The sequence below is a fragment of the Corvus hawaiiensis genome, chromosome 14 (genome assembly GCF_020740725.1).
Source record: "Corvus hawaiiensis isolate bCorHaw1 chromosome 14, bCorHaw1.pri.cur, whole genome shotgun sequence".
Lineage (NCBI taxonomy): Eukaryota > Metazoa > Chordata > Aves > Passeriformes > Corvidae > Corvus > Corvus hawaiiensis.
In genome coordinates, this window is record NC_063226.1 from 11,934,740 (window position 1) to 11,962,078 (window position 27,339).

General features: G+C 46.6%; 1 protein-coding gene across 7 annotated transcripts; it reads right to left on the minus strand.

Moving 5' to 3' along the window:
• Positions 1–226: 226 nt before the first annotated feature.
• Positions 227–27,033, minus strand: SEPTIN6 (septin 6). 7 transcript variants are annotated; one of them, XM_048319151.1, is made up of 11 exons: positions 21,036–21,161; positions 20,599–20,713; positions 13,449–13,644; positions 12,102–12,288; positions 11,710–11,871; positions 9,243–9,339; positions 8,809–8,977; positions 8,198–8,330; positions 7,341–7,531; positions 5,393–5,436; positions 227–1,179 (listed from the first exon to the last, which is right to left on the minus strand). In XM_048319151.1, the coding sequence occupies exons 1-10, from the start codon at positions 21,135–21,137 to the stop codon at positions 5,433–5,435; spliced, it is 1,356 nt and encodes a 451-aa protein (XP_048175108.1). In that variant the 5' UTR covers positions 21,138–21,161; the 3' UTR covers positions 227–1,179; positions 5,393–5,432. The 7 variants fall into 7 exon arrangements, with proteins under 7 accessions (XP_048175108.1, XP_048175106.1, XP_048175110.1 ...); XM_048319153.1 differs by lacking the exon at positions 227–1,179 and adding an exon at positions 2,510–2,629; XM_048319150.1 differs by lacking the exon at positions 227–1,179 and adding an exon at positions 2,685–3,707.
• Between the last annotated feature and the right edge of the window lie 306 nt (positions 27,034–27,339).

The window sequence follows — 27,339 nt, forward strand, 5'->3', positions numbered from 1 at the left end:
CCTCCCCGGGGCCCGGGGGTCTATCCGCGGGGTCCGACCCTGTCCCAGGCCTTGCCGAACAGCCGCGGTTGCCGCAAGGGCAGCCCTGCCCGCGGCGATGCGCTGCCCGGCGCCGGGAACCGCCATCCTCAGTTCGGCTTCCCCGTGACCGTCCGGAGCTGTCCGGACCGCCGGGCCCAGCGCCGCCGGCCCCGCGAGCAGCACACACACACCACAGCAGCCGCGCTGGCTTTTCGTATTTTTTATTTAAAATTTACATGAAAGTTAGAAAGGTAACAGGCAGAACAGTGCTGGTTCCTTCATGTTTGCCGTGTAAATACAGAATGCGGTGCCGTTTTCACGCACTCCCATTTGTAAAAAGGAAACGAGACCGGCACGGGACGGTGGCGCGGGGAGCATGCGGGGCGCGGGGAGGGCAGCGCGGAGGGGCGAGCAGTGCCCGGGCGGCTCCAGCACCGCCGAGACACTGCACCCCGCTCACGGCGGGCATGGAATTTATTCTTACACCACCCCCAGCATCGCCTCTCCCTGGCACTGCCAACTTCTCCTAACTTTAAAGAACAAGAGGAGGTGGAGTTAGGAAAAAGAAAGTACCACTTGACTCACGTCCACCAACCAATGGGGCTCTTTTAACAGGGTGGTGAGACACAAGAGGACACTAGTGAGAACACACAGTTCTTACTTTACTTCTTTGATAAAATTAAATATTTCGTGGCTGCCAACAGAGCAAGTTGCACCATATTTGTATTTCCTCTGACTCTGAATTCTGAATGCACGGTTTCCAAAACCAATCAAACAGCATATTGAAAATATTCCTTAGGCTTCACACTTCAGGGAAGCCCATGACATTTAGATTATTAAAGACAACATTAGAAAAAACATATGCCCATAACAACATTTGAAAATGTATTCGCTACATCATTAGTCCCAACATCACATTTCTGTTGCTCCTCAAAATTCCAGGTAATCAGTTCCCCCCGCATCACCCTGTCTTGTCACACAAATTACAAGACACTTCAATTTTAGGTATCATGCAAGTCAGTAAAAGAGCTTCTTTCCAAGACACTAACACTGAAGATTTGTTCCCCCCTCCCCAGACAAAAGACCCTTAAACTCTTCTAGAAGTGGCAGTCTTCTCCCTCAGACACAGTGCAGCTGGCGAAGACAGATTAAAAAAAGCTACAGAGAGAGAAAAGGGGAAAAAAGAAAAAACAGAAGATTAGCAAAAAAGAGAAAGACATTCAAAAAGCAAGAAAAAGAGATGCAACATGGAAACAGCTGACAGAGGAGAGATGGAACCTCCTTGTGGTACCTCAAGTTCTTCATGAAATCGCACAAGTAAAAACCTTTTTTTCTTTAAAGACTTTAAAAAGATTTCACATAACTTTAAATAACATTCTAATAAGGCAAATGGTCAGGAAGAAACGACAGTGACCTGCAGTATGGTAAAAAAAGCCACATTCAATTGTCCTTTCAGCAGATAATCTAGAAATCATTGTCAGATTAATACTGACTGGTTTTGGGAGCAGGGTAGCATTCAAAAGTAGAGGAAGAAGAAAACATTCAAATTATTTTAACTTGCTGAAAAAAAATCCCAAACAAACCACAAAGCAATCAAAGAGTTCTATGGGAAATGAAATTGTATTTATGGTGAAACAGAATACCTGAGAAAATACATTGCAGTCAAGAGTTTAGACTGCCCTCACTGCTGGGAACAGAGGCCAGGCCACGGTTTGATCTGGGGCTGCTGCTATGAGTAGGAGCCAGGCTGACCCTGTGCTGAAACTGCTCCTGAGCCTGTGGCATCACCCAGAGCACTGCTTGGGTAAAACTCCACTAAAAACTGCACTAAACAGCATCATCTATCAGGGCTAGCCCTGAGGTGTGCTTATCTTCCAAAACCCCAGGATCTGGAGGGATTTTGTGGAGGCTGTCTTGCAGCATGCATCTGATCTTTCAGCAGGGGCAGGACGTGTGGATTCACCACATACAGAGCACTGAGCCTGCCCACAGCACAACTGAGGGATCAGGGCCACAACAAGCAAGTCTGAAATGGAAATGAGGATTTACATGCTAGTCTTCAGATAGCATGAATTAGCAAAGGAAAAAATAAAAGCAAATGAAAAAAGACAGATGATGTCATGAAAATGACATCAAATATAATGAGAAAAAAGTGTTTTATCTCTAAACTACGTGATAATCAAACTAAGATGGTATTGTCATTTTAATGTCATCAATAAATATATTTAAACTGTGTTGTTATTTTGCCAGCAAAAATAACTCGCAGAACTTATTTCCATATCCCTTATTTAGCTGGGTGGAATGAGACCAGAAAAATGAGGAATCCATTAATTGTAGGGAAAAAAAAAATATGGCAGGATTTAAAGTGGTAGCATCCATAACCTTGTTATGACTAATTTTACATTGTTTAATAAAAGCAAAAACCACCAGTACATACTAAAGACAGAATCACAACGAGGACATAGGAGAGAGCAAGGGTAACACCCTGGAAAGGTCACAGCTGAAATGCTGTCATGTTTTATTAGACCCTATGATTTAACAAGTAAATGAAGGTCCATTCCAGGCCATTGTATTCAGGGGTAATTACTCAGTACAGAGCCATGGGTTACTGTAAAAGAAGGGCAAAGAAAACAAAAAACAGAAGAAGTAAATGTTAACCAGAATTCACTGTCCGATGAACTCTTTATTTAAAAACAAAACTCAAGTCAGAAATACACAGAAAAGATACTAGCAGGCAAACCACAGCTGCACTTGGCCAGAGTGAACTCCTGGCCCAGTGAGCAAAACGCCCTCCTTTTCAGTGCAAATCTTACAGTAAAAACAAGGCTTTTGCTGAATAGAAAATATGAGAAGAAACCTGTCAACATCTGTACAGTTCTAAAGAGATGCCAGATTAAAAAAATAAAGGTAGTATTTTTTTGCATTAAAACCAGAAATTGTTGGAATCACTGAGAAGGAAGTCAAAGAAACAGCATCATCTTTCTTCAGAAACACTGGTATGTACAGCAAGGTGACCAGTTTTCCCTGAGATTGGATCCAGGATGTGCATCCAGGCCAGCATACTGAGAGGGAGACAAGGCAAGAGATCCTTCATGACCCCTGCAGCATTCAGAGAACACTTAGTTGCAAACCATGGATCCAAATTGGTGATTTCCTCAAGCCTGGGAACTAGAGGTGTGGACTCAGGCCCAAGCCTGTGAGGATGTCAAGTTTTGCAAAAAGTCCTTGAAAGTTATTTGAGTCACACATGGCAGCACAGGGGGTATGAGGGCTTAGGAGCATAAAATTAGCATGGGGAGAGGGCAGCCAGTCTCTGGAGGCAGTACATCCCCACCCCCCATGGCAGCACTGGGCTGAACCCACAGCAGGAGCTAAATGCACCCCCCAGGCAGCTCTCACATAGCATGGAGTGGGGGAAAAGCTGAGCAATGGGAGAGGGGACACTTGCCCTGGAGCACTGGGCATCCTGCTGCTGCCCAAGGGGCAGGAGGAACCTGGTATGAGCACCTCTGGCCAGCAGGGTTCCCCACAAGAACAACCCCAGCAGACAAGAGCTCTGGTTAAACCCTCAGTGGTGAGCGCGGGAGGGGAGCAATGGGAAAGGTGAGCAAACAGGCACAATGGCACAGCCAAGAGTGGGGCATTCGCCTCTGGTGCCAAGGGAAAGGTTCTACAGGAAACCCGAACTGAAAATGAAAGAAAAAGGCAGGTTAATGCTTTTATGGATTAATGACAAAAAACAAAATAAAAATACAAATGTTTCCTAATGTGTGCACACATAAAAAAGAAAACATTGCTAAGTGTTAATAAGGTTTAATCTGACTAAAAAACATGCTTTATGCAGACACACACACACACTCAGCAGTGGGATGAACCAAATTTATTTTCTAAAACAATCCTATCACAGTTTTGCAAGCTACAGGACTCATCAACTGTGACTTGTTTGTATCCTTGCAAAACAGTGAAGCCCTGCAACACTTTATGGATCAATATGGAGAGTGTTTTTCTAAATCCTGGAAAAGTACCACATATACATATTTAATTTAGCAATGACAAATGCCCATTGAAAAAGGCACTGTCTGCAATTGTGTAGTGGGAACAAAGAACTTCATTTGATTCAAAGCCCAGCACACAACAGTGTACAGTTATGAGGACTGCCAAAAGCAATCCAAAACCAACAAAAATCAGTAATGTTCACTCTAACTGCACTTTAGCCGTGCCTTTGTACTCAGCACCAGAATGAACACTGTTATTCTTTAAGCTTATTTTTCTACATTCCGAGCCCGTTAAGCAGAGAATTGTTCTTTTCATTGTTCTACAGTTAACATTGGCAGCAGAGACATTCATTCAACTGGACAGCTCAAGACAACTGCAAGTGCCAGTTTGAGTCAGTGCAAGACCCTTCTGAAGCTCTTCTGTTAAGTGGAAGGTCCCATTTAAATTACATTCAAATGCCTCTCATTGACAGCATGATGTTTACTTGCTTTTCCATTTCCCTTGTGGAGCCAAGAGGGAAAGAATCCTGGAATCAGCTTCTACCAGTTTAAGGACAGACCATAATTAATTTGGACTATCCAGGAGAGAATGTAAGTTTTAGCTTTGTCTGCAGGTAAGGGTGGACTCAAGGATGAGTTTTTAGGGTGTTTTATAGTTTAGTTCCAACAGGTCCCTTCTCTGAGAGGCCTGTGCACCTCAGTCTGGGGCACTGTCATGCTTGCCTTGGATAATGAGTATTGCTGCTCTGTCAAGAAGCAAGACATTCCTGTGGGAGCTTTCTTCCTCTCACCAGAGAATCATCAGCAAATTAAAAATGCTCAATTTTTTGTAATTAGCTGTAAGTAGACCACTGTCAAATGATGACAGAAACTAGTCTCGCATCTACCTTCACTGTAACCACAAGTTTACGTTACAACTTGGAGGAGTGGGAGGGAAGGAGGAGAAAGGAAAGAGAGAGACATTTTCATGGCTAGCTGGGCTGTATCATCAGCACCACATCTCCATAGCAATTGTTGCCATAGTATCAATCTGTGTGATTAAAGAATATAATTTATTTCTAAGAGAGACGGAATAAAGACAACAGAGCCAAAGAGGTGCTGGGAAGATTTAAAAGGAAGAGGATGTAATCCTCATTTTTCTATGTTCCATATCCTAATACTGATTCTCTGAATTTAACTTTGCAGAATCTTTAAAGACAATTACATCCTTTTTCTACAACTGCACATGTAGAGAGAGACTGATAGAGCACATATAGTAGGGGTGAAAGCAGAAGAAGACAGAGATAATACTTATAGCTTCAGGACTTGTACACGTCTGCTTTTTTAGGAAAGGTAACTGATCCCACTGTGAGGCTCTATTAGTTAATGACGCTTACCAGGACAATGTGCCTCATGCACCATGCAGCCAAACAGCAGCTAACTGTAAAACAGCACATATGTAAGAGCTAATAATGATGATAATGATGTAACAACAACAACAAAAAAAATCAACTGAGTCATGATTAGTGCAAATTACAGAGCTTGGGTTTAAACGAGTCACCTGTGAAAGAAAAAGGCTATTGTACTGCCAGCCAGTAGTAAACAAGCTACAAGTAAGCTTCAGCTTGCAAAATTCATGGATTGTTAAGAAAAATTTATGATCTAAATACTGAAATTCATTATTAAGGACAATCAGAGAAGTTACAGAGCAAAGAAAGCAGCACCATTTCTTGCACAGCAATTTTCCCGGAGGCGAGAGAGGCTTCCTATTATCTTCCCAATCCTTACCGAAGCACTGACCTATCCCTGTCACGGAGTTTTCTGTGCCCTTAACTGACAAGGACAGTACCAAAGCTTTTCCATATCAACATGCTTGGTGTCAAGGAGATGTTTTGAGATGAGAACCACTTCAAAGACCAAGAGTGTGACTTGGGCCACAGCAACTAATTGCTGATACTATCGGGCTGTTGGCTCCCTTTTCTGCATTCCTGACCCTGACTGATCTCAAGGCTGAAGTCTGCAGTCCTGAGTGAGCAGATACCTATGGGCTCTAAGCATGAAAGAGCTCAGTTGGATATTCCTCACACAGTCCAGGCTGGGCAGAGAAGTCTGTTCCTGGTCAGTCTCAGACTCCTCAGTATGAAAATATATTAAAACCCCCTGAAGGTAATTCAGATGAACAAATCAAAATAGGCAGTGGAAAAAGTAATGGGTGAGTGAGAAAAGGGCAGCACTAATTGCTCAGCAGCTTCAGCTCTAAACTAAGAGACTAAACCAGGATCTCATTCTTGTAATTGGGTCTTTCCTCCTCTGTCTCTTTTGATCCCAAGCTTAACAGTCACAGGCTTTTTCCCTGACAAACAGTGCTGTCAGCACTTCGGACACACCCCATATTGTCCAATTTAACAGCACTTCTTCATGTACTTAAGACTGCATAGTGCAGGCAAGGATCGCCCCAGGGCTGTGCAGAGGGGGGATTATGCCAGTGGTACAAAACCAGACCCCTGTTTGTCTGCACACCACTCTCTGCACACAGGCACAGGTGGCACAGCACTCCATTTGGGAAATGTACCATAGTGAGAAGGAAGGGAACTGCTCAGTGCTGGGAGAAGCAGGAGATCTGTTTCACTGTACAGCTGGTTGCCCTTGAGCAACTGCAGAGCTTCAGGAGCCTGGCACAAGCCCTGCAGACAGCCCAGATCCCAGACCCTGACGAGGGGCTGGATCCTGTCACACCAGTCCCTGGCATGGGGAACCCCAGCTACAGCCATTCAGTATATCCCACTGTTTCTGTGGAGGGCAAAAAGCTGATTTAGGACAGGAGAAGAGTACTAGTGCTAACAAGGTGCTATGACCTGTCCCCTCATTTTGCAGTCTTACATTCTGCAGATTCTGGAATTCAAGACTGTTAGTCTCCCTGAATAATTTCCACAATCTTCTCAACCTAAACAAGTAAGAACATGAGCAAGAACGTGCTCCTCTCTGAGGGTAATGGGACATCCCTGCTACCCACACCCTAGCCTTGGCAGCTAGTATGGTTCCACTTCTTTACATGCACTGAGAGACCAAGGGAGGAGCAGGGAATCTTGGGGAATAAAAACAAGTTCATCCTCTCCCATGCTGTCAGAAGGCAAAGAGGGAGGATAGCACTGCTCCCTGATCTCCAGGATGACAGCAAATGTTAAAAAGGCTTCCAGCTACCGCTCAGCCTTACAAGGGATTAAATCTATCTGCAAACCTTCCCCGATAAGGACTGGCTATGTTGGGAGGGAGATATGAACATGCAGAAAATTAGTAAAGGAGAACCATTACCAAAAAGCAAGTATCTCTGAGTTAGCAACTTACTTTTTCCTTTCCTTATCCCTTTTAAGAGTTTGCGATCCTCCAGCCTGCTGAGCCTGTGACTGAAGCAATTCAGCTGCTGTCTTCCTTTGTTTAAATGCATTTACTTCATCATCCAGAGACTTCTTCTTATCCTCTAGCTTCTTTTTTTCATCCTGATGCAATTTCTTCAGGCGATCAAACTTTTCATGCAGCTAAAGGGAAAGGAGAGAGGTGAGCAGGACATGGCACTACCAGGTATTCTGTTCAGAGGAAAAGAGGAAGATGAAAGGATCCCTTGAGATCTGGGCCTGTGAGTCTCCATTGGTCTCCACATCATTTCTAGCTACTGAGCTGCCAGTGCCCAGACAAAGGGCAGGGAACAGCCTCCTTCCACAACAACTTACAGGCAGGCAGTGTTCTAGTAATGCATCATTGTGCAGACTAAGAACAGAGGATTGGGAGAGCATAAGGGTAAAAAAAAAACCTAATTATTTCCAGGGGTCCCTGCCTTACTCCTCTTTAAAGGTCAGTAATTTAATGGATTTTTCACAGAACTAAGAAAGTTGTATGGGTGTATTTTTTGCAAAACAAGTTCATCTCAAGGGCTGCTTCTCTCCTTGACTTTTACAACACTGCACCTCTCCATCAGAATCAAGACTCTGGCCCTTTCCTGGTGCAGTAAGCTGTACACAACAAGCACTGTGATTCAGTTTTGTCCTACAGACTGAACACCTTAACATCCCCATCCAAGTTAAACTTTACACTTCTTGGTAAGAAAGTCCTAAACCACACTCTGCAGAAAGTGCTTCGGCAGCAACTACCTAATTGGGAGTGAATCTATCACTCAACCATGAAGACACAAATACTGCAGTCTTTACCTCTTTTTCAGCCTCCTTCAGCTCTGCTTCTTTTTCCTTGACCCTCTGGACAAACATCTGCCTCATTGCCTCTTCCTTTTTCTGCAGTTCTCCCAAAAACTCATTTCTTTTGGCTTCGTAAGTTTCTTGTAAGCTAAAAAGGAAAGGAAGTCCAGTGATAAGACTTGGGACAAACTGCTTTCCCTGACCCTTTGAAATCAGGCCATCACCATGACTATTGCTTTGCACACAACATATTTGCTACTCACCCACGTGTGCCCAAGGTCTTCTTTATCCAATGATTTTTGGCACTTTTCTGTACGTTGAATGTTGGGCAATTCAAAGAGACCAGCTGGCAACAAACACTAGTTCAGAGGAACACTGCTGTCTCTCTGCAGCACAGACATTTCTACTCCCATACCTGCAGATTCACAGACAGTCCTGCACAACCTCCCTGTATTTTCACCTTCTCTCAGTCAGACCTTTGCTGAAGTCTGGATTTATCTGACCTGGCAGTTTTTCTTGCTGCATTGGTTCTTTCCATGCTCCCCCAAGGACACACACACACACAAGCACACAGCGCATCCAAAAATGCCTCTCTCAAGCTCTCCTGTCTCCTCCAGGGATCTCACCTGAAGGGTTTGCTGTCTGGATCAGTGTCTTTGAAACCCATCTCTTCCAGTTTACATCGCCTGTAGAGCTCATAGTGGCGTGTGTGGGTCTGCTCACGAAGGTCTTCCATGTTCACACGGATCAGCATCTCCCGCAGCTTCATGAAGTCACAGTGAGCTTCATTCTCCACTGTAAGAAGACATGGTAAGGAGGAAAATGGGGACAGAACCTAAGATCTCTTCCCGCATTCCCCACTTGTCTACTCCTCCAACAGGTTTAACAGCCCTTCCAAGCAAAGAAAACTGGCACTATAGGCCTGACACAAGGATTTAACACAGGATAATTCCCCATGGATAATCAAGTCCAGCAGGCCCTTGCTCCTTTTAAGAAAGCCCACTGCCTCCTTGCACAAGTGTCACCATTCATGCCATGAAAATCCCAGGGCTCAACTCACCCTGCACTGTGCCCCAAGGGTACTGACGAGCTTTCATCATTTTGTTTCCTATTTTCAGCTCCTCCGTACTCCCGATCACTGCAAATGGCAAGTGGGCCTGAAACACATTTAATGATATCCACGTTAGCCCTTCTCAGACCTGGGACCCACCAGCACACAGAGATTAGCACAGCCACTGAGCTAGACAGTCATTATGCACACGCTAATCTCAGGGAGTCTAGTCACTGGCCACTAGCCCAAGACAAGGGGTAGCAGGATGGGTCCTTTTTTGGAAACCTTGTTAGTGCTACCACTCTATATCCTCTACCTGGCTGATCCTCCCAGCCACAGAGTCTCAGGTGAGATGAGCCAGTGCAAGACTGGCATCAGAATGACAGCTGGAACAGCGTGCTGCGGCTTGGACTGCGGTGCTGTCCCAGGGCTTGCCATGCCTGAGGAGAACATCTGCACAAGCACAGAAGCAGTGTGAGGTCTTGGAGCCTTCTTGATTTCATCCCCCCACCACTCCTTTAGCTCATGTTGGAGCACTCGACACCTTGCTCCATCAGATCATGAGATGGAAGTCCATCCCTCACCCCCAGAGTAACAGCTCCTTCCTCCCTGCTTGCTTCCACCCTGGTGAGGAAGGGCTGAACATGTCCCGGGCCACTGTGTCCGGTGTGACCCAAGGTCACACTCTTCAAGCTGAGATATGCACTCCACATTACATGAAGGCTGACTAAGAACAAGAGGGATTTGCTTTTCAGAAACTCAGAAATCAGAAATAGTCACTTCTTAGTTAAGAAGATGGTCTCTCTGCAGAAGGCAAAAAGAGACTTGCCCAGTGCAAGCTCAGCAAAATTGGAACCGAAACCCTCCCAACACCTATCTAAACTCTGAAGATCTCACCATATAGTCCTCTCATTTCCAAAACTCAGGTAGCCAAGCAAAACCCCCAGACATTGACATTGTACTTTGCTGCATTTTTCTGTGAGATTTCTGCCCACCTCCACTTGTTCCTGGGAACTACAGTGCATTCTGCCAAGCTGCAAGGAAGTCAAGTACAAAGTTTCAGCACTTTGAGTTCCCAGCTCCTTGCACCAACCCCTTCTGCTGAGTTTTGTGAAGTAACATTTGTCAGGCAAAGCTTTTAAAGTGCACCAAATTCTGGGCAACTGAAAGGGCCTCAGGAAGCCAACTACATGGAAGACCAGTGACCCTGGACTGCTCTCAAGAGCAGATAGTGAATTCCACAGGTTATCTAAAAACTTGGACAAGTCCATGACAGCTGGTACAAGCAAAAGATTTCAGAGATGATGTTTTTGCTTTCTGAGTGTGGCTCATACAGTCAAACTGCAAACAAAGCAAAACTGCCAGCAAGCACTCACAGATATGGGCTCTTCCCCTGTATTCCTTAGCCCCCAGCTCTCGCATGGGACACACACAGAGTAAGAGTAACATTTGTCTTATGTTTCTAATAAAATCGGTATTTGGATACAAGTTTTCCAGATCTGCAAAATTGCTTGGTCAAATTCCGGCCTGCTTAGTCCCCATAAACCTGGTAATTCTGACTGCAATAGAGGATTAAAGAGTTGATTTGTCTGTGCATCAACTGATACAACCCAGAACGTCTGCAACCCAAGACAGCAATTCCCTCCCAGGAGACAAGTAAATGGCTGAAAGACAAGCAGAGGTTCACTTCCACCCTCAGAAGGGCTAACACAGAACTGCTCTGACCAGGAAACCATCACTGACAGCTCTTACATCAGGACAAACTTTATGTTTCTTTCAGGCCTCTCCAGAAAACTGTACAACTATTAATACTAGATCAGGAGGTGGCACAAACGCACATCAGCTAGGCCTCTACTACATCCACAGCACTGAAGCAAGCAACTTCCCCTACTTGATTTCCTGTGAAAAGCCTTCTGGAAAATGGGACCATGGTCAGGATGTGCTGCCAGAAAGGCCAAGGGACAGATTGTTTCATCCTCAGGGAGCCACAGACAGGCACCCATGATGCTGGGAAGGCCAGACCCAGAATGGGCACCTGCAGGCACCTCAAAGCATGTCTGGCCCAAGTTGTGTACTGCTTTTCACGCATTGCTGGCTAAGCTGTGTAAGTCCTTGCCACATGATCCTGGAAGTTTACTGGTGGGAGGCCATCAGGTGATGCATAGGACAGAAATAATGACAAACCCTCGAGCTGAAAAGGGTTAAACACTGATTTCCCTCAACAGACATGCACATGGACAAGGAGAGTATTAAAAGTCTGTTTTCTGACTAGAAAAGCCCACCAGAGAGGCAGTAGCCTACCACAAAGCTCTCCTAGCCTAGGATGACACTACAAAGACAAGATTCTTGTGAAACCCTCTGTTTTTAAGACACAAAATAAAAGGGAAAGCAGATTTAAGAAACATCCCAGTATGGGCCATCAACCTCTACACTGACAGTGCTGTTCTGGGAGAGGAGGAAGAACCAAGTCACTTACATTCATTGTCCCATTTATTTCTGCCACTGATTCATCATCTGTTGGAAACTGATAGATCTGCACCCCATTACTGACCAGTTCACTTGTGATTTTAATTTTAAACTTGGTCAGCTCACTCTTGGAAATGGCATCAGATTTGGCAATGATGGGAATGATGTTCACCTAGAAAAAAACAGAGGCATGAAGTAATCAATTTTGCTCCTGGGATTTTCTCCAAGTCTGCAATATGACCTTCAAGAACTTGTAAGTGCTCAATAAATCTACAAAATTATCTGCCAACTCAGTCATTTCCACCAGAAGGGCTATTCAGGGTGGGTAGATCCTCCGGAAAAGCAGCAGCCTTTCCACTATGCAAACAGTAAATCTGCCCAGTAAGAGTTAAGCGTGCCAACCTTGCTGTCGAGCTTCTTCATTGTTACCAAGTCCAGAGATTTCAGGGAATGGCCTGTCGGAGCAATGAAGTACAGGCAAGCGTGGATCCGGGTATCATGGTAGTTGTGCAAGACCCTTTTTATCTTCAGTTCTTCTTGCAGGTAGGCTTCAAACTGAGCATCAATGAACTCAACGATGGGCTTATAGCTTTGGAGAAAGGAAAAAAAAAGCTATACATCTCACAGTCAGAGAGCTAAACAGACAGGACAATGCTCCTTTGCTTGCTTTTAAGAAACAAGCTGTTGATAGATTTCACTTTCTGAGACCAATTCTCTCCACCTCCCTTGCTCCTCACCTGTTAGAAATTTTTAAGTTGCACTGCTGACAAGGAGACATGGTCCTACATCAGACTCTGGCAGCCTGTTTGTCAAAACACAGTATCAGCATTCAGCAGATACACCATAATCTCCAGGGAAGGCAGACCCTCATATTTTGAAATGTGAGGCATCACCTTGATGCCTTAAGGGTGAGAGACTCCTAAAGCAAGGCTAATGGAGACTCATTTGCAGCAGTGTGTAACCCTTGCTTGCACTCAGGGAGTGAATGGCTTGCTGCTCTCACAGCCGCACATGCTGCTGGTGGAAGACACAGCTTCATTCAGTACTACCTTTGCCCAGTGCTCTGGTGCACAAAATTCTTGCAACTCCCTTGCAAGGCCTTCTGAAATACAGAGCCTAACAGACTCATAATGTAAAGGACATCACTGCATTTTAAACAAACTTAAAAAAAAAAAATCTAACAGACCCACAAAAAACCAAATCCCATCAGCAATGTCTCTGCAGAGATGCACGTTGGAGACTGTCTAGTGTAACTGCGCATCCCTTAACCAACACACTCCAGCCACGCTGGGATGTGAGCTGCCAGAGACACTTCCCCAAGGTATCTCACTGCACATTTATCGTGCTTCCTTTGGCTCTTCCCATGGAAGCGCCCTGCCAGAACTGGATATTAAGCCAAGCAGACACTAAACCACACAAGTGGTTTGGTCAGCAGCTTGAGGTCAGCACAAACCAAAACAAGCCCAGATGCCCTGGAGCATTTCAGTCTCCCCACCAGAAGAATTTGGGCAGAAGGTTTCCAGCCGGGCAGATATTGCTTTGATAGCATGAAAAAAGCTGCTTTATAGCTGAAGTAATGCTGACACTCCAGAGCCTCTGTCCTCTCCTCTACCTGTCCCATCCCAAAGAGGGGACAAGGACAACTCCTAAGAAGCAAGCAGGAGAACACTGCAGTGCAGTCAGGCTCAACTAGGGCACAGGGAGAATGAAAAGCCACATCACAATATAGCCTCTCTCCCCCATACTCACCTGTCCTCTTTGTTGATCTGATCCCCAAAGCCCACTGTGCTCACAATAGTCAGCTTGAGGTTGACATTGCTCTCCTGCAGGTCATAGGTACTGGATTTCAGCTGGACCCCAGGCTGTGAGTGAGATGCTGGATCACCTTCAAACTTGGTGTTGAAAAGGGTGTCCATGAGGGTGGACTTACCAAGGCCAGTTTCCCCTATTGGAGAAAAAGAGAGTTGAAATGTTCTGTTGAATATTAATATGGGTTGGCCTTTCAGCTTCCAAACGTTAACAGGGGTGAAATTGTAGCAGATGAAAGCAGATCTCATGCTCCCAAGGGAGCGTCTGGTAAACAAAAAGCCATGAACAATGGGAGGTCTGTATTCTGGGCAAATTACATTTCACAGTCTAATGGCCATTAATGTCATTAGAAAATAGAGATGAAAAGAAGAGGTGAAAAGGCAAAGGGGAAAGCAATGTTCAGATCCTGCTTAAACCCACAACTACACTACAGAAGATGCTGTTTTCATTAAAAAGTGGGAGAGGAAATGGGGCTCATTGCCATTTCCAAAAAAAGCTACTCCAGATCAATGTCTCTAATAAGCAGCCACAGAAATAGCTTCCTTCCGTGCAGAAACCCTGAGAGCTGGTTCGAGTCTGACAGCAAGTTGTGCAATTGGTTTCTCATAACAAGTTGGAGAATCAGCCTTCTACACTGGCACGGGGCATTTTCTGTAATATCTGGTTTTGTACCTAAGGGGCTACACAAGCTGCACAATATTGCAAAATCTGCTTCCAAAAGTTCTGCTAGTATTGTCAGTATTCTGCTAGTATTCTATCAGTATTGAACTGTTTTTGATTCCATTTATCAACAGGCAACTATTTCCTTGTCTGGAAGAAGAGACAAATCCCAGAGACCAGTCTTGAATTTGTTTTAGATACATACCAGGAAGAATAAAACAAATCCCTCTGTGCACACATTCCACAGGGCAGCCTTCCTTACCAGGCTCTGACAACAGAGCCAGCTCTCTGAGCTCAAAAGACCTGACTTCCTACGCAGTCTGGTCTGTTGCCTTGTGAGGGCTGTTGTGTTTTGGGGAAACAGCAATTTCTGAGCTGCCCAGCTGGCTTTTGGAGAAGCTTCAGGAGCAGCTGAACCCCACCCTCTGCGACGGCTGCTCCTCCAGCCTGCTGTGGGACCACAGAGAGATTGTGTCTGGCTGCAAGAGCACTCCCCTCCTTTCCCCAGCCCTCAGCTCCCAAACAAAACAACTTCACCATTTTCCCACTCTGCTCAGAATAAAAGAGCTTCTTATTTTTGCAGGTTTAGAGCTCTGTAGCAGATCCAAACTTGCATGAAATGCCCAATTCAAGAAGGGGAAACTCCTCCCCATCCTCTCCCATCCAAATGTCCAAATCTCCAAGCCTTACCCCTGCAAGCAGGCAAATTCCTCTTCTGGCCTCAAAAGGGATTTTCCTCACTCAGGGCTGAAGTACATGGCAGGGCAAGGCAAACATAGAATCATAAAACAATAGAATGATTTGGGTTGGAAGGGACCTTAAAGATTGTCTAGTTCCAACCCCCAAATCCCCTGCTCTGGGAACTGAGCAGTCCCTGATTGCCAGGATCACATATCCAGTATCTTTCCAGAGGCAGCAAGATCCATTAACATTTCAAAGTCAAGGTACACCTTGAGCTGCAGAACTGCTGGGGAACCAGCTGAAAGCTTGTGCTCCATCACCAACCAACACCAACTACAGCCAAAACAGTCACCAGTGCAGTTGCTCTTTGCATCAATCTGGTTTTCAATCCAAAGGGGAGAAGAAGGAGTCAGCACCAGGAGCTGGCGTGGCTGCAGACCCTTGCACTACCCCAATGCATCAGCTGTACCTACAACAGCAATGGCCAGAGCAAGGGAGGGGGGCTCAGCAAAGCACAAGGTTACCTCTGTTGCTGGAAGAATAAACTGGTCCAACAAGCCCTTCATTGACTTGGAATCTCACTGTCTAGACTTGTCAGGGAGCATTTGCCCCCAAAACAGAGCAGATGCACAAATCAGACCAAAGCATTGTCATGGTTTGGAGAGGGATTTTGAGAGTTAACAGCAAACAGCCTGTATAACCTCCCAGGCCGTTCTCAGGGATTCCAGGAAAACAGCAGTGTAAAAAAAGACAAAAATCTAAACAGCCTGAGAAGGCTGCAGCATTTCCAAAGCCCCTGCCAAGGGATGGGTCAGACAGAGCAGCTAGCTGGCTGCTCGCCTGTGAATGCCAGGAACCCTGATGGGACATCTCAGGATAGGGGAGTCCCTCAGCCCTGGGGTGCAGGAGCGTCACCCACACACAGTCCTGCAAACCGTTCTCCTGTGCCACTGCCCCACAGTCTGGCAGGCCCCGGAGCAGCTCCAAGGCCACAGGACAGGGTGACAGGGGAGCAGCAGCAGTGACCAGGGCAAGGGAGCTGCTCTCTGCAGTGGATACACAAGGTCATGTGTAAACCACACTGGCTTCCGAACAGACAACACCCTGTAAGTCACCTCTCTTTTCTGCCTCCCTCCTTCTTTTGAGTGAAAGATGTTCATATGAGGCCAACACTTGTTGAAGCACATCCCGAACCTGTCAATTATTGCCTACTTTAAATCCATCTAAAGCGTTTTTTTCCAGCAGGAGTGACTTTAACTGTCAGAGGGGCTAGGAGAAGTGTTTAGGAGATGCAGAACATGCTTCTACACTCCACCTTATGCCAGCTACACAGGGCCAGCAAAGGGAACTTTAAACTCAAACACTGAGTTTTTCCTTTTGGAAGGGGAAGATCGGAACGGTAGCATTTTTCCACAGGGGGGAGTCGCCCATCCAAATGACTTCATGATTAAAACAAACACCCAGGCACTAACATGGCATCTCAAATATCAAGTCTGCACTGCCAAATTTACATTGAGCCAGCAGATACCCCTGACCCTGTACTGTGTAATCCCACTGACTTGACACAGAATTAAAACCCAACAGGGAAGATGGAGAAGAGAGGAAAGACTGTCTCAGCTGAAAGAATGTTAAACACCGACAGAGTGACTTGAAATGGTAAAAGACTGAAGACACTAATAAAGTATTTTGCTATGTTAATTATGAGCAGAGATAGGGAGCAGTGCTATTTTGAAGGCCAAAATGACAGAAGGAAGAATTTCTGAATCTTCTGGGAGTTTCTGCCCCACACAGAGGCAACTTTTTGCTGGCTGGAAGATGTGAATGGTGCCAACTGCTTCTTGTAAGGACAGGAGTCCAGATGGAACAGACGGTCTGATAAAAAGGACAAGTGGTCTGTGCCTGTTCCAGCCAAAGGCACTAGAATCTTCCCCAAAAACCAGAAATTATGAACAGGGATTAAAAGGCAGAATTATTTTGAAAAAAGCAGCAGTGTATGCAAACCGAGTGAGAGGCATCCCTGGCAGGGAGATTATTTCCTGATGCCAGGCTTAGGGACACATGTGATTTGATCTCCAAAACTGTACTTAGGGATTATATAACTTGACAGTGGCTGACAAAGCTCTGTGGGGAGGACAGGGCAGGGAGAGCGACCTTTACTGGCAGAGTTCTGGACCAGGAAGCTGTGACAGCAACGGAAAAGCTTGAGTGTTGTACCTTTCATCATGGGATGGAGTCTTGCTGTTAAGTCCGACACATTTTCAAGGACATTTTAAAAAAAAAAAAAAGGCAAGAGCCACCACAGCAGGTTCTGGACACACAGCAGTCCTACATCAGTGCTCAGAAAGCACCATCCACTCTTAATGCCCAACAGCTTGGCTGAGCTGGGCTCCCCACACATCCTCTCGTTCTCCTGAGACATGTTCCCTACTCCAATTGCATGTGCACATGATATCTTCACTGCTCTACGGAAGCGCTTCATCAAATTTAACATTGATGGAACAGTGGTGGCACTACTTACAAAACTACAGCTGGGACAAGCTCCTACCTTTCCAAACCAAGACAGACATCTTTGTGCTAAATGAACTTTCATGGCTTCTTTTCACAGAACTTTTAGCATCCTAAGCACCTGCAACAGTGAGCTGATTTATACACCACAAATGCTGTACCTCCTCTTTTTGTGCCTGGGAATTTAATTTGCTTTTCCCTAGCAATGTGCTAAGTGAAACAAGAAACTGCTCACTGGCCCTCTTTCCCACAACACTCAGAATTTAAGAAGCTCCAATCATATCATCCTCAATCGACTCTGTGGGAGGACAGAGGAGTCCTTGGAGTATTTCCCTGTTCAAAGGCAGGGAGCAGCTTTCACAAGAGTGCCCTTTCATGAGAGAGCAGCACCTGTCCTTCACAAGATTAACAGCCGTGGCTCCACATATCAAATAATTCAATTTTAAAGAAAATGTAACTGCATGCACAGCCTTTTCATGTGGAGAAAGGGAAGCTAATCCAATGTAGCAGGCTTGTTGAGACAGGCCCTGAGGCAACTCAGACGGGTAAGGCCATCTCTCAAGGAGAGACTGAAAAATAATTTGTTTCATCTGACAGGTGTGTGGAGACACCACACAGTTCCCCACTGCCAGGCAAAGGCTGGACTGTGGGGGCAAGGAGGGCAACAAGGGCTCACAAAAGACACTGAAACACCACCTCAGAGGAGCACCCGGCTCCCAGCGTCTACCCCAGGGGACCAGCGGCACAGGGCAAGAGAAGGCTGAGGAGACAGATGGCTTTTTGATTAGAGAAACTGCTCTCTCCTCAGCTGGTTGCACCAGTGACCACAAAAACAACCACTGGGCAACTTCCAGGCTGTACAGCTCATCACCCCAGAGAGCTGCCTGCTGGAAAGCACCAGGAATCCTGTGCAAATCCCTACCTCCCCCAAGGTGAGAGCTCCTGCACACCATGGGCTCACTTCTTTGGAGTGAGAGACCTCAAACAGTCTTGGTACAATCCCAGGGGAAAGTGAAGTATTTCTGCCACAAAACAGCCTTTCTCATTGCACTGAATAGGCCAGTTAGAACAAATTCCCTGCAAACCCTGGGGGAGAGGAAGGGGGAAAATCCTGCTTAAATTGGGATACTAGTTTAATGCAACTACAATCTACCCTGGTAAAAATTGAGAAACTTTACATCAAAAACCAGCAGCCTGTTCCTCCTCTTTTCCCCCTATCTCACTGAGAAATACAGTCAGCACAGAAAGTCTCAGCCATTAAACACTTCTCCAGCCTTTGCACAGAACTAAAGAGGCATGTAAAAATTTATCACGGAAGGTTTAGGAAGAAAATGGTTGTGCTGAGAAATAAAAAAATCAGAGAAACCATCTGCAACCCCTAACTTCTAATGAGAGGTTTTCTCATTTATTCTAGCTTTGGCTCTAGTCTCACAGGAGAGACAGCTTTCAGCATGAGAAGAGCTAAAAACTGCTCCACTCTGGACGTGCTGCTGAGAGTCATTTCTGAAGCTTTCCTTGGCTTCCCCACCAGGAGCTGGAGGAATCGGTGGCTCAGATCCAGTATGATGCAGAGAAGAATGCCACACACAGCTGAAAAATGGGAGGTAATGAAGTGCCTTTCTGTCATGCTTAGTGGGCTGTCTATGGGATCCTCATCCAATCCTCATTTGTTCCCTTGTTCTTTCAATTTTTCACCCTAAACTGTGCTGTACAAGTGAGATCCAACAGAATAAATGACAGATGAACTCTGGGAATTTTTGTTTTCTTTCTCCAGGATGTTTAAGTGTGGGGGCAAAGATTTTTAGATCTTTTTCTAATGAAGTTTATTATATTTTTCTATAAAGTTTCTTTATTTCAAGATTGTGTTATTACTGTTCATAAAAAACTGACATGAGTGACTAATGTACATTGATCTTGGTGAGTCCTTGTTGTTCACATCAAAAAGTGATTAATGCATTCCATTTCTGCCCTGCAAAGAGGAAAGCACAGGCATTCAGCTCCTCCCCACACATCAAAGTGAACATATAACTACAGGAGGCACCCACTGCTACACCTAGAACTTTAAAAAAAACCACTACAGTTCAGAAAGTGAAAAAGGAAACATTTTTAGACTTCAGTCTTGGGAACAGGAGTTTCCTTAGGTCATATCACATTCATGTACTGTGGAAATCACCTAGATTGTCAGCCTGACAGTGACCTCCACTTGTCAGCAAAGTTTATCATCTCACAGGAATGCGGTTGTAAAGAAAACTGTCTTCTCAGCTCCATTTAATAGAGCTCAGCTCTCCTCTCCTTGCTCTACTACTCTTGCTTCAGACTTAACCCTGCTCTGGGCAAACACCAGGTCCATACCATGAGCTGCATCTCTCATGGCAGGGAACAGAAAACCTCTGCGTGGATGCACAGCTGACCACCAGCTGAGTCCCCAGGAGGTATCCACAGCTGCTGCTCTCCCCTCTGCCACACCAGGCCCTGCTGGGATCATCTGCAGACAGGGCTCAGTCCAAGCAGCCATGGCCATCCAATAACCTCCTGCTCCCAGATGCAGGGCACGGGCAGCAGCAAACCCATGAGACAATTATTAATTCTCTATTTTTAATTTCCTAATTCACCTTACCAAACTATGGTACCAAAGCCATACAGGGTTTTACTCCTGTTACCTAAGAGGAGAGATATTTGGGATCCCAACCCTGGGGAAGACCTGTGAGATGGGCTGCAGGGACAGACACCAAGTCCTGCTACAGTGCCAGGCCCCAGCTGTGATCCACACCACATGGCAGCTTGGATAACTGTCTGAACAGTTAAGGCTTGGCCAGACACTCTCTTAATTCAAGTATGCACAGAAAAGAGGAGAAAAAAATAGCTTTTAGTGATTTAAGAGGAACATGACTAGTATTTTGTTATAATAATAATAATAATTCAATACTTAACCAAACAAGACAAACAAAGTACTCTGGCATGAGTACCTATTTTCTTTCAAAAATGTGAAAGTCAAACATATGAGGAAAAGAAAGATCATAATAACAGCCTGTGATTTTAGGCATTTTATTTCACTGCTTGGTAAAAAGCCATACTGCAGAACCCCAGTGGGGACTTCCCAGAGCACCAGTAAATCTTGTTACTGAAAATAGAACAGTCGGGGAAATTTAAATCAAAGCTACCTTGTTACTGCTGTAACCTACAAGCTACATCCAGCTGCAGAAAACTTTTCAGCAAGAGAACTTCCCAAAATGGAAATACTCACCCACACACAGGATGTTGAAACAAAACCCATGATTAACTGACTTATTAACCAGCTGGTCAGGCAAACTATCAAATCCTACATGTCCGGAAAGCGGGACAGTACGACAGCCTTCGCCCTGAAATACAATGAAATAGTTGTGTCATTTTCAAGCAAAATATACTTCTCTGTATAAACCCTTAAGACCTCCCAAGTGGAATCAACTGCACAGTCCAAGCAGAGATTTGCACAGATACTGTCAATCATGTCAGCATGCTTCACTCTTCTCCAAAACAATTCCAGAAGGCAAAAATAGAACATTTCATTTGCCACACATTTGAAGGTAGCCGTGACAGAAAAATACTAAAATGTGCAAAACATGTACACAAACACAGCTGCTGAAATGAAGAGGCGACAAAACACTTGTTTCTTGTGAAGATATGCAGAAACTCAAGTCTCACCTTATACTGAAAACAAAAAGAATCCTCTGTGCAAAGCAATGTATTAATGACACCTCCTCCTACAAGCCTATTACCATTCACTTTATGTGAATTGGAACTCATATGTAATTCTCATTCACAGCTGCAATTATAGAAACTAGCTAGAAACAGTAAGGAAAACTGTACCTGCAGGAAAACAAAGCAGAGAAAAAGTGTCCAGAACTGAACTGCTCATAACCCCACAGGCCCATTAGAAGGAGCGTGCCACGAGGGTTTGGGAGTGGAGATACCCAAACCTCCTGCTGGGGAGCAAGGGCTGCTCCTGCCCAGCCACCTGAAGGACTTCTTGAGAAGCTGCTCATGCACCCTGCTCTCTCTTGCGCCCAACACCACTGATCTGGTCTCCCCAGCCAAGCAGAATATGTGGTGCTCCATGCTCAGAACAGCCACAAACTTCAGGAGGGGGGGTCAGAAATTTTCACCTGGCCAGTCTCTGCCAAGGCACCCTGGGTCCCAACCCTGCCCAGTCAACAGTAAAACACGACACGCGGAGGCTCAGCCTCAGAAATGGCACCAGGCAAAATGCAAAGTCAGTGCTGCACCCCTGTATTGGTACGTACTGGAAAGCTGTCCTCCTGCAGTCCCAAAAAGGTATTTCCCTCTCTGAAACACAGGCTCTTCTTAAAAACGTATTTTGGTGTGAAAATCAGAAAATTCCCCTCTAGCCTTCCATCAGTTTGCAAAAAATATTACAGCCAAAAGGCAGTAGTTTATAGGGTGTGATTTTGAATTTCTTCCTTCAGAATCATGCTTTCACATATCTTGAAAGCCTGTTTATAGGGACAGGCATACTGGTTTTCCCTCTTCTGCTAATGGCACTGGTATTTTAGGCTAGGAAAAAATCCCCAAGGAGTGCACTTACTACAGTAGCCTGTCAGCATGATTGATTACTTGCCTTGTTACTGGTCTGCTGTTGTGGGTTTGGGTTGGTTTGGTTTTTTTTTTTCAGATATGAGGCTCCAAATACACTTCAACCATTAACCATATTTACCAGTCTGTGATGTATAAATATGTTTCCCCTTAGCCATATTTTGTGTACTAGTCTGACTCTTCCTGACAAGATGTTCACCAAATACGGCGCTTCATTAATTCCTGAGCACCTTCCCTCCTAATGACATGTTCATGAGGAAAGCACTCAGGCTCCCCAACAGATTCTGCTTTTGCCTACTGACAATGCAGCTGTGAGGTCCAGTAATGCAGAATCAGCTAAAGCAGAAAAAGTGAGACCATCAGACACACAGATTTTGTGACAACACACTCAAACTCCCCTAAACTGCATTCACCAAAACAAAACCCCAGCACTGGGGAACCTCATGGCAGTGTTGGATCTGCAGCGACAGCCCCACGGTCCTGGTGAAGAACAGATGGGGGGGACAGAGCCCACAAAGGTGCAAGAGAGAACCACGGGCAGACGGCTCCCGGGGAAGGAGAAATATCAAGTGTATTTTTAATACTCAGCCTTAAAACCACACCACTGGCAGACTGCTTGAACACTACTCTCCCCAGGAAGCGTGGGCAGGAGTGTAGGTTCTCATTAAGAACAAATCATCCCCTCATCCCTAAATATAAGTGTTATCGAGACGGAACAAAATAAATGGTAGAAGTTAAGCCACTCTCAGCTAAGAGGAGGCATTTACCATCACACAGAATTCAGCCTCCAAGTCATTTCCTGCAGGTTCTTTTTCTCGTCACCTGTGGTTTTACAATGCAGTTAAACCACACTTCACATCTGGTACAGGCCAGGAAACAACTACTGCAAAATGTGATTTCCAGTCACAGCAGCTGAGCCTCCATGTTAAGTACGCAACCATAAGGTATATTGTGCTACTCTGCCTAAAAATCTACAGCCTCCCTGGCCAAGGCATCAAGAGATTGGATGCAGTGGAAAAAAAAAAAAGAAATAATGTTTTAAGATCAGACTGGTTTTTACACATATCAGAAAGCTGACAGCAATTACCAAACCAGTGGAGAGAAAAGAAACATCTTCTGTCCGATCCACCAAGAAACAGCACACGTCACCAGTCTTCAGGCACCAAATGGTGTCTCTGTACCAGAGCACTGCTATATATAAACAGCACCATCATAAACAACATACGAACACACTGATTAGTCATCCTGGGTATATATTAAATGTAGGTTTGGATCCTCTTGTTCAACACTGAAGGAGAATACATTAAGCTCATAAGCTTTTTGCTGATAAGGTGTTCAAGACTGTCTTCCATTATTCATCTTCAAAACCAGATCAAATTTAAAACATATAGAGAGGTACCAACAAGGTAAGCAAAGTTTAACTACTGTATGCAGGAAGACTTTTTCCAGGAGCATCAGTGAGCACTGGATGGCTGAGAGTCCTTTGTACTCTCTATTTTAAGGTTACATCTTCTTGGAATGAAGACAAAGATGGAATCTCTGGAAAGCCAGTGTGAACACTGGCACCACACCAACATACCAGATGCCTTTTTTTTCCCCCATATACTGAGTGACCCCCTGCCTAGACAGAATGGGCTGTTGCTGCTTGGGAGGAAGTGAAGTGTGTTTGTCACAAACAAGATTAAAAGAACAAAAAGAGCAACACACTCTCTTGCTGTATCAGGCAGGGCTACTGCAGACTGAAAGTAAGGAACAGCCACTTGGAGAAGCTATTTTACTTTTTCCTTTCTTAGAAGGATTTACATAGCCTTTTGTTAGGGCTTCTCCATGCCACAGAGACCATCACTACCTACTCTAACTCTTACAGAAACTATCCCAATCATACGGAAAATACAAAGATGTCATAATGAATGACCTCAAGCCTGAAAGCACCACACATTAACTATTAGTTTACATAAAAGGGGTAAGATTTAGTCTCTAGGTGTTTGAATCACTCCAGGGTTCTTGGGATGAAAAAACAATTAGAAAAAAATCTTGCTGAATGCACATCTGTGCCCTGATCTACTTTACAGGACAAGCAGGTACAGTACTGTCACCTCCCGATGTCCTCGGAGCCCTGAGAGGCCGTTGCCTCTCTGCGGAGATAAAGCAGAACACACGCAATGGTGCTGCTCATTGCAAATGTCAACACTGCATATTCGGGACTATTTCTGTGGCCAGGTCTGAAGGAATGATGAGAAAAGATACCATGGCAAAGGCAAAGCCTCCACTTTGTGACATTCAGGCAGAGCACAGCAAGTAAAGAATGTTACAGCTCTGAACCCAAGGGACCCAGTGTCCAAACGAGGCCCACACAGCACAAAACTGCTCTCAAAGGCTGCAGTACAATACTTCATCCAGTTGAGTGTTTCTGTTCAGGACACTGACAGCTGACACTTAGTACTTCTGGCACAATTTCTCATCTCTTCCCAAATGAGAATCACTTCAAACCCTGAGGCCTTGCAGACTCCCTTAGGAAGATTTCCAAACAGCTGCAACAAACACAACAGAACTAACCTGCAACAAAACCAAATCAAGCAACACTCATAGAGCTCCACCACCGCTGCCAGTGCTCACAGCAGCCACCTCCTGCCCCTCTGCTGCCCTTAATGCTGAGCCCTGGGGGCTTAACCCCCAAACCTGAGACAACTCTTGCACAAGAAGTCAAATGTCAAATGGCAAAGCAAGGCAGAACCTGACTCAGGTTTCCACACCAAAGTTTTTCACATCGTCTTTAAGCCAGAACAACATCAGATCCCTTCTTGTGACCTTGGTGTTACGGTATTCACTTCCCCAGACTGCATTTGGCTCTGATTAAACAGCAAATTAGAGCAACACTTGTATCAATTATTTCTCACTTGTACAAGTATGTAGTTCTCCTATGTAATGAAAGAATTATCCAGCAGACAGTATAAATATCCTCCAGGAGATAAATGTAAATCAGGAATGTAAAGTCTAGATAAAGAGTTTGTATTATTTTTCCTTGCTCAGCTGATAAAAGATCATCAAGAATATAAAAGAAAAACACCAGAAAAGTGGGAGGGAAATAGTTTTGAAACAGGCCCCATGGAAAGCAAGAAGTGTCTCACCAAAGGTCCTGACCATCAACCACCCTCTCCAGACGCACTGCATCACTCAGCCATTCAACATTCACAAACAGTCAAGTGCTTCCAAAATCTCAAATTCTGACAGCTCTTAAGATTATACTTCTTTAGGCCCCTGAAAAAAGCCTGCAGAAATGCCATGCAATTTGGATACATTCCCAGGAGAAGTCTCCTCCAGCATATTAAAAGATACATATCACTATCAGCAGTCGCAATGATTTTTCTGACCTCTACTAGAGACTGAGAGTTGGACAGTGTCTGGCAAGCTGGTCCTCTGCACCCATCCTCCCCACTGGCAGAGGACAGGAGAAGGGGCTCGCTCAGCTTGGTGGTGATGAGGCCACCCTGCCCACCTGGGGAGAAGGGGGTTTCACCGACCATCCCTGCAATAAGTGTGGGCTTGATCAAGGGTTTTCTGGGACAATAGCAGGGTGGTAACCCCAACTCCCCCACAAACCCAGCCCCAGCTCTCACACCTTTAACCCTGTTGGCACACACAGAGCCCTCTGCACCACCAGGACATTACAGCTGACTGCTCCACAAACCATGGCCATGACCAAATGCCCAAGACCTTGGCTGACAAGTCATCTGCCCGTAAAAGGACATTTTTAATTTGCAGCACACTAATTTCAAGACTGTCTCACAGCCAGCTTTCCCAGCAAGGCTGTGCGGTATCATAAATTCATTCCAGGCCGCAAGCAGATGTCTCAAACTCCTGTACATTATCTTAGGAAAGCATAACACTCAATTTCTTTAAAAGACAGGGGAGCAACTGAGTCACTTCACATATTTTGGCAGTCACATACAAGGCAATGGCTATGTCCAGGAGGAAATAACATCACAAACTGGCAAGGAATGGGTACATCTACCCGTTCAACAAGAATGGGTCCATGCTAAACCATATTGCTTTGAAGACGAAATGGCAAGCATTCACCTCAAGTATTACTTCTGTATTAACACATGGACATGAAAGTTGGAAGCCCATCAAACCACAGACAAAACTTTTCCACATGCAAACGCGTTACAGATGCCTCCTTAGCATTTCTCTGACAAACGCAGAGGTGGCTCAACTCCCTCTGCTCCTCTTCTGGATAATTCTCCGCAAACACACAGGGATCTTGTGCCGCACTAGGCAGGCAGGCGAGCACGGCGGCGGCCGGTGGCCCGCGGGGACATCACCGCGGACCCTCGGGGACAAAGCACAGCGGGGACACGGTGCCGGCTTTTGGCTCCCACAGCTCCTCCGCGGCACACGGTGCCGGACTGGAGACCTTCCTTCCCCGCATCACGCACGACCTAGCAAGGCGTGATGGTTTCTTTGGGAGGAGAGCAGCATCCCCGGAGAGATAGCGATGCCATTGCCGTGCCCTGGCCCGGCGAGGGGCCCCCAGACCTGGGTAAGGGATGCGGGGCCAGGCCTCCCTAGCGCTGCAGCCCGGCCAGCCCCGGGCAGCGCGGCAGGTCCGGCCGTGGCCGGGCCCAGGCCCCGGGGCACCGGCAGGGCGGGACCCCCGGCCCGCCGCGGTGCTGGCAGCCCAAGGTCGCCGGGCCGAGTTGCAGCGGGGGGGACCCCAACATCCTCTACTCCAGGTAACCCCAGTTCCCCTCGGGTCGGTCCCCAAAGCCCGACCCTCCGGGAGCCGCCGCCGCTCCGAACCGAGTCTCGGAACCCGCGGGAGGCCCCAGGCCGGTGTCCTCGCAGCCCTCAGCCCGCCCGGCGCCCCCTGATCCAGCCCCGCCGCCCGGGCCGTGCCCGGCTCTCCCGCCCGTCGCCCCGGCGCTGCCCGTTCCCGGCCCCCCGCCCCGCTGCCGCCCAGCCCCCGCGATGCGGCGGCCCCGCGCCCGCCCGCACCTGCCGCGCCACCTCGGCCGCCGCCATCGCTGCCCGCCCGCCGCACGTTCCGCCCCGGCCTGCGGGCGGCTCCGGGCGCGCCCACCGCGGCACCGCGCGGGGGGGCCCCGCCGCGGCCCCCGAGTCCGCCCTGCCCGCGCTTCCTGCCCCGCCCCGTCCCCCCCCCCCCCGCCGCCCTACTCGGTCCCACCGGTCCCGCCGGTCCCGCTGCCGTCGCCGCTGCGTTCTGTGAGGTGCGGGGCCGCCGGTCCCTCCCCGCGGCAGCCCACGATGGTGCAGCCCGGGCTGCGGGCGGGGCGGGCGGAGGTTCAGGGCGGCGGCGAGAGGGGCCAGGCGAAAGGGGAGCTCCGGCCAGCGGGTCCCCAGCCCCGCGTGCTGCCCGGCTCCTCCGCGGCCCCCC

Coding starts and splice junctions, on each gene's coding strand:
- SEPTIN6 (XM_048319147.1), bottom strand. CDS start 21,137: ATGAGTTCCAATTCACATAAAGTGAATGGTAATAGGCTTGTAGGAGGA. Junction 9,340..11,709: donor AAATAAATGGGACAATGAAT/GTAAGTGACTTG, acceptor AATGTGTTTCAG/GCCCACTTGCCATTTGCAGT. Junction 2,630..7,340: donor AGGGATAAGGAAAGGAAAAA/GTAAGTTGCTAA, acceptor CTTCTTTTACAG/TAACCCATGGCTCTGTACTG.